The 7,591-nt window shown below is 39.3% G+C and overlaps 1 protein-coding gene across 1 annotated transcript in view; it reads right to left on the bottom strand.

Moving 5' to 3' along the window:
• Window positions 1–3,396: 3,396 nt before the first annotated feature.
• Window positions 3,397–7,591, bottom strand: part of depdc1b (DEP domain containing 1B) — a gene marked incomplete at its 3' end in the record, with an annotated part of 6,688 nt that continues 2,493 nt past the window's right edge. The window contains exons 2-8 of the mRNA XM_010774897.1: window positions 6,779–7,044; window positions 5,714–5,858; window positions 5,030–5,157; window positions 4,589–4,719; window positions 4,453–4,500; window positions 3,645–3,785; window positions 3,397–3,563 (exon numbers count right to left, since the gene is read on the bottom strand). Coding sequence (XP_010773199.1) covers window positions 3,397–3,563; window positions 3,645–3,785; window positions 4,453–4,500; window positions 4,589–4,719; window positions 5,030–5,157; window positions 5,714–5,858; window positions 6,779–7,044 — 1,026 coding nt within the window. The remainder of the gene's footprint in view (window positions 3,564–3,644; window positions 3,786–4,452; window positions 4,501–4,588; window positions 4,720–5,029; window positions 5,158–5,713; window positions 5,859–6,778; window positions 7,045–7,591) is intronic.

Genomic DNA, 7,591 nt, shown 5'->3' with positions numbered 1-7,591 from the left:
GACCTGGTCTAATGTGGTCTGGATGTGAAAAAAGCACTGAAATCTCCCTTGTTTGTATTTTCACAAATAGAATAAAGGTTTCAAAAATCTGAAACGGAGTTATAAATAATCTTTAGACTCTCTGGGATAATCCAGTCCAGATTTGATGAGTCTAGGTCTAGTGGTTTTAGATCAGGACCTGGTCTAATGTGGTCTAGATTTTTAAAAGCTGCAAAATCTCCCTTGTTTGTATTTTCATAAATAGAATAAAGGTTTCACAAATCTGAAACTGTGTTATAAAGAATGTTAGACCCTCTGGGATAATCCAGTCCAGATTTGATGAGTCTAGGTCTAGTGGTTTCAGATCAGGACCTGGTCTAATGTGGTCTAGATAAAAAAAAAAAGCATCAAAATCTCCCTTTTTGTATTTTCACAAATAGAATAAAGGTTTCAAAAATCTGAAACGGTGTTATAAATAATCTTTAGACTCTCTGGGATAATCCAGTCCAGATTTGATGAGTCTAGGTCTAGTGGTTTTAGATCAGGACCTGGTCTAATGTGGTCAGGATGCGAAAAAAGCACTGAAATCTCCCTTGTTTGTATTTTCACAAATAAAATAAAGGTTTCACAAATCTGAAACGGTGTTATAAAGAATCTTTAGACCCTCTGGGATAATCCAGTCCAGATTTGATGAGTCTAGGTCTAGTGGTTTTAGATCAGGACCTGGTCTAATGTGGTCTACATGTGAAAAAAGCACCAAAATCTCCCTTTTTTGTATTTTCACAAATAGAATAAAGGTTTCACAAATCTCAAACTGGTTTATAAATCATATTTAGACTCTCTGGGATATGCAGCGATTTAAGAGGTTCAAACACGGAGGATTGTTCGCTCAGCGCTGTAAATTAAATGTCCCTTAACTTTCCCCTTAACTGCCGAATCGGATGCTCTGAATCTGAAGCCAACTTCAGCGTTGTCAAAATCAGCTGATCACAACGTTCACGCTCTGTGGTCAACCTGCTGCAGTTTTATTTACGACAAAGTGGAGAAAAACACGCAGTTGCAAATTTCCTCAGGGTGTTAATGGAAGAGTTTGAAATCAGACAGAGGTCGAATAAGTACTCAGACCTTGTGTAGGAATACTCTGTTACAGTAAAAGTCCTGCATTAAAAATGTTACTCAAGTAAAAGTAGAAAAGTATTAGCATCAACATATAGTTAAAGTACCAAAAGTAAAAGTAGTCATTGTGCAGATTGGTCCATTTCAGAATAATATATATCATATGTTTTATAATGATTGATCATTAAAGTGTGATCAAAGCTGGTAAAGGTGCAGCTAGTTTGAAGGACTTTGTATACTGCAGGGTAGCTTGTGAATTTACTCCAGGTGGAACTAAAGTCTGATTCAACACTTGATTATATTTCACATCATTCATCCAGATCTGTAAAATAACTAAAAAGGTATTAAATACATGTAATGGAGTAAAAGTACACCATTTACCTCTGAACTGTAGTGGAGTAGAAGTACACAGTAGCATCAAAGTCAAGTAAAGTACAAGTATCTTAAATTGTACTTAAGTACAGTACTTGAATAAGTGTACTTAGTAACTTCCCACATCTGAAATCAGATATGACTTCAAGTCATGTGATCATTTCTTAGTATTTGATCCTTCAACTTGGCCTCATGAAATGCAAGGACTTAACAGTTTTGGCAACAAGTTTTGGAGAAAGCAAAACGGAGGCTTAAAAAGAGACAGGGAGGTGCATCTTCATCGTCTTCATCATCTAGCATGCAAGAAGTGTGAATAGAGGACAGTGAAGGAGACAATGAGGAGGACCACGCTTCTTGTGGGGTGAGTACCAAATGCTGTCTCCTGGCACTCATCTGAGTAACTCACTAAAAAAAGTTATGTGCACCCCTGTTAATAGCATTAGTTGTATTATTGAGGTACAACAAAGGATATCCATTCATTTTAGCTGACTATTTGTATTATTATTTTAACTGTTTTTCCATTACATTTTTGGATTCTTGTACCACATTCCTGCATCGTTTCTGAACATCTTTAGATTACCACTGGATTTAGTTAACGACCGACAGGTGTGTTCAAAGCGTTTCCACGGCAACGCCCTGCCAGTGAATGAGAGACAGCCTGTCAGGGAATGTATTGACAATATTGTGCTGCACTATTGCTTCTAAGTAAAAAACTGTAACTCCAATCAGCTAAATATCCTACCCGAGTATTCAGGATAACAGATGAACACCGATGACTCTGTGTTTGCTAGATGTAAGTCCGTTTGATTAAATCAGCATATTGTTGCGGCCGTGACAAATGTCCCTACATTATGATCACCAAATTACATATGAAGAGTGAAGATTGTGGCCAGCCGAGCAATAATTGGGAAACAACTCTTCAGATTTTCCAGCTCCTCTCCCCTCAACCACTCTAACTCTTAACTCTCCCATACACACCCATTATAAAATGGGAAACAGTGTGAAATGTTCACAAAACGTAAGCTGCGACTACGTTAGAACTGTACTAGCTATCAAAAAATATCCAATTAGTCGAATGAAGTCAATAGTCTCGAGAACCGTTTAAACTTGTAATTTCTGTTCTACGTTTAAGTATGCGGAATCTGTATGGGGTCGAAGTGGGGTGAAATTTTTTAGCTCTGTTCAAATGGATTTCCCATTCATTCCTATGGGACAAATGATTGCAGAAAAAGCAACCCGATCCCAGTCATTCCGCACCTTTTGATGTGTTTTTTGTGTGTTTCGTGTCAACACTGCCGGACTAGTAGCATAACAACATTTGTTGAGGAAGAAGGAGAATAAGATTAGATAAGTATGTCGAATACTAGACTGTGTGTGGTTTCGCCAGTCACACAAATGATATTAGTGTAGCTCTTTGTTATCTGCCACTGTGCAGAAATGCCGACTTTAAACAGAATGAATAGACATGCAAAAAAAAAAAAAAACAGCTTGGCATTTAAATGTTATGAATAAAGCTTCAAATTTAATTTGAATGCAATAGAGCTGCAACAAACATTATCTTTGCACTCTAACCCTAGGGATTTTTTTCTATATCGTCTACAGATCCCGACTGCTTTGTATTCCAATTCACATTTTTTTAAAGATTGCCCACTTTCCATTATATTTTCACAGGTACCATGATATGACTCTGAACAAACAATATTCCTCTGTGCCCAGAGGCTAGAATGTGTGTGTCGTTGCCCCCCTTCCATACTGTGTTAGAGTTCTCTATAGTGATTTTTTTATTAAATACAAATATACAACAACTATAGCAAACCAAACCTCTTCTATGCAAAGTGTTATAAAAGGTAATGGGGACTTAAAGTGTTTGTTACACTGTGTCCTTGAAAAGTCACACAAACAGAATGTTAAAACTTTGGATACGTGTACCAGTGTGCGGGTGGCGATGGCGTCATTGAGGGGGGGCAGGTGGGGATTCTGGCACACCCGGGCCATGAGCCGCAGGAGAAGATGGAGGCGTCTTCTGTTGGGGGGGGGCAGTAGGAGGGTGCTGAGCTGCAGAGCTTCAGTCGCCACCTCCTGCTGCTGCTGCAGACCTGCAGAGACATGAGGAAGAGGAGAGTCAAACACACACTGTGCACACACATATCAGTAGATGCATGTGGTGAAGCACTCACTGAGAATGTTGACAAAGACTTCGTAGAGATGGTAAGTCAGCAGTGGTTCTTTGAGCCTCTGGAAGTAATCTGCTACTGTTTTCAGAACATCCCTCTCAAAACCAGGATACGCCGGCTGTTTGCTTCCATTGCCATTAGGCCCTGAGAAAGCACACAGAATGCAAGACAATAGCAAATATACAGTTATCCCTGTTATAGCAATGTATCCAGATTTATTGTAATTTCAACTCAACTGCATTACATTTAAGTGATATATTCCTTGAAATGTAATGATGTGACTGCAATGAACTTTCACTATGGGGCCTCTTTGCTAGCTTTGATCCATGCCTATGAAAGTGCTGTTGGCATGGGAAGATTCACAGGGAAGAATGTGCGTACAATCCCTGCTTCTTTTTCAGCACCTGCCTCCGTGTGTGTGTTTAGAAATGGTGTGTTCTGTATTGTTCAGGATCAGTTTCAGGCATCTCTTATTAACACATTATTTGTTCGTCTCTCACTTTAAGGATATTCACATTGAATGTCTACGACAAACCCCAGTTAATGTGATCGTGCAGATCAAAATGCAAACCAGCTACTTAGGTTTTTATGGTTTATGTGTGCGGAATCACTCACATTATGTAAACAGTTCAACTCAAAGTAAGATATCTACCATCTGGAACCTACTTTTTCAAAATGATCATTAGTGAAGTAACTGTAGCATAAGCTCTCAGGTTTAACATTGTACTTATGTCCTTGAGGTGGAAGACTCACTGCAGTCCTGAAGCAGATGGTGAGTTTTTTCAAAAGTGAGTATAAAATGTACACTTACAATTGGCGAGGCATTTCATTGCTGATACCACCCAATATGGCATGTCCTCTGGAGATGCAAAAGAAGATAGGGGAGTTGTAATATATGTTGCAACAAAATACATTTTCTTTTTTTATTTTGAAGCAAAGCATCATACCTGCTTTGTTCTCCAGTACGACTATGCCCGTCTTATTCACGCTGAACACGTTGTGAACGATGTGCTTGCCGTTCACATGCGTAGGGTTTAAAACGCCATCCAGTGACTTTAGGCCCAACACTCTCTGTAAACTGAAACAAAAGAGTTGCCATTAATTATCTAGAGTGGTGAACATTGTAAACATCCCTATCTTCATGGTATTGCATATATGTGTGATCTGGCTCTCATCTCCACATTAACACAACACCAGAAACCTCCTGTGGAGTTGGGTCTAAAGGCAAACAGTTAACATGTTAATATGAAATATAAGCCAATTTAAAAGAAAAAAGTAAGTAAGTGTCATGGTAGAAAATGTGTTAGGGAACCACTGATTTAGAGCAAATGTTAAAAACAACATGAACAGATGAAGTGTTTGCGAAAAGTTCTGGATAGGTTACATACTGCTCAGCTGTCATTGATTTCCAGATGTGGTCCACTTGCTTCGTAGTTATCTCCTTCCTTCGTATGAGCTTGCACTCATTCACATCCCCAATAGCAACACTGTGCCTCTTATTCCACAGATCTGAGGTCTGATTAAAAAAAAATGGATACATGAATGAGAAAAGGTTACTTTTGACTTAGATTATGAGGGCAGAACAAAATGTAGGTAGTGTGTAACTGCCTAAAGTACAATACAATAGTACAAAAACAAACAGCATTCATGTTAACAAATAACACACATTTCATTTCTGTCAATGTTTGAATCACATGTTAACATTAATCGGGTTTTTTTTCAAACCACAGTTTTTTTCTCCATAATGCAAATATAGTGAACAAAGTATTAGAAAAGCCCTTCAATATAATGCTATTAAATATATCCATAAGCTGCACCATAAAATGAAGTTCAACAAATAAACTTCAGCTGCAGTAAGTACAAATATAGGCCTCTTGTACTGCCTTACCTCTCAATGCACTTTGCTTTAAAAGTGCAGAATGACTGATTACAGCTGTAATTGCATCAGAGTAGAGACTTGAAATCATCTCCTCTTGCCATTTGCTCTCCATGAATACGCTTAAGCACATTAAGCCCTGCGTGAGTCTAGGCAAGGCAGTGGAGCAGCTGACACATATTTGTCTTCCTCTCACCATGACAGAAGACTTCAGTGGTGCTATGTTTTCCCGCTGAGGTAATTCTTCGTAGTCATCCCAACGAATGAGTCTGGGAAGGTCACCGCAGTCTCTAAACAGAGGCTTTGTTGGGAAGGATTTCAGGGGAGACAGTGGGGGGAACCTGAAGAGAGACAACAGCACTGGGTTTAGCTGAAACAGATGAAGGGGCCAACTCTATAGAAGCAACAACAACACTAATATAGTGTTGGGAAGGACACATTTATTTCGACTTAAATTGACTACCCAGTACAAACACCTGATAACCCTTATTTGAATCATTCTTTCATAAGATCATGTCAAATGCTCAAAAAGCCTAACCCAGACTTATTTTCCCCCATTTGACTGAGCCAAGAACGTGATGCTGCTGTGAGGTGTAGGATTGGAAGCGGGACTTAAGGTAAGAGCAAGAGCAAAAGCAAAAGCGCTCTATAGAGTGGTGCAGGAATGAGTCCTAGAACCCGTAAAGGAGTGAGCATTTCACCATGTCTGGTTCCCTCACTCGAAGTCAAAGGTTTATTGAACTCGTTTGTTGTTCGATGCCTGTTGTGAGGTCTGTTGAACTTAGAATATGTCAGTAAAAACTTAACCATTAATGTCTGAAGCTTTTCCTTGTCTTAAAAATGATGTTTGCTAACAAGTTACTAAGATTAGAGTACTAAATGTAATCTCGCTGATCACAAGTTTGTTAGCTTAGCGGTGGTGACACGAACCTATGCGACATTGATGTCATTGGTTTATAGCCTAACGTTAGCTTTCTACTTCTGCCGATTGCATTCACTCTTCAACTATAACAACATTTGTGGTCAAATGTTTAGATTATTCTGCTGAATAAAACATGTATGTATCATAAACGTGTTCGCCACAGATCTTATCTTCCTTCAATATTGTGAAATCCAATGGAATAATCCCATTACTTTATGTCGAGGGAGCATTTGCGATGCTTCCCTGTCAGCCTTAAAAAATACGACATTAATGCACCACTCGTGCAACACTTGTTGCGTCAAATACCATGAACAACAGTACAGGACGACAATTAAGTACCTGTACAGATGGCCATTGTCTTCAAAGTCCTCTGTCCCGTGGCGTCCTTTGATGTCTTCGATTACATGAGCCTTGAGGAACTTCCTGAGCAGCTGCAGAGTCTGGTAACGAGTCACTTCGGGCCCAAAGTTGTAATTGCGCCTCAGCAGATCGTGCAGATAATCGACAGCCTCAGCTCCTGTGAAACTGCAATCATAGGAGCGGAAGTTCGCCCAGTGCCTTCTCAGCGGCAAGCCTCCACGGAACAGTTTAATGGTTTCATTCCACTGCAGAGAAGGGAGACACATGTGACAGAGGGAGGGAGACAATGTGGTGAGACAAATGCTGAGAAAACTTCTGCTACAGACAGTGAATTCAGATGTGTTTGTTTGCAATCTAGTGTAATACTGTAAGATATGACATGTAAATATGTCACTTAGGCTGCTTCTATGATAGACAGTGTTGCCAGATCAGATGGATAGTTGCAAGCCTCACTCAGTAAAAAAATACCTTAAATCATAACCCACCAGAAACTACATTAAACCTTTACATATGCAATAGAAGGGTAAAAAGATCACAATCATACAAAGTTTAATGTCTGAATCAAATAACCAAAGATAAGGGTGCAGTCAGTCAACGATAACTACATATAATAGGTCAGTGTTTCCCATACATTGATTTATTTGTGGCAGGCCGCCACAATTAAATATCATCCGCTACAAATGGATCTCATAAAAAAAAAGAAAAAAAAGAATGTTGGTAGTCTAATCAATGGATAGTGAGGTGGGCTGATGATCACCTCCAAGCGTCCGCCCTAAACTCGAGCGTGGCTCA

Source organism: Notothenia coriiceps, unplaced genomic scaffold (genome assembly GCF_000735185.1).
Source record: "Notothenia coriiceps isolate Sejong01 unplaced genomic scaffold, NC01 NC01_scaffold00014831, whole genome shotgun sequence".
Classification (NCBI taxonomy): Eukaryota; Metazoa; Chordata; class Actinopteri; order Perciformes; family Nototheniidae; genus Notothenia; species Notothenia coriiceps.
The sequence above is the reverse complement of the archived record's forward strand: the minus strand, read 5'-3'. Positions and strand labels throughout refer to the sequence as shown.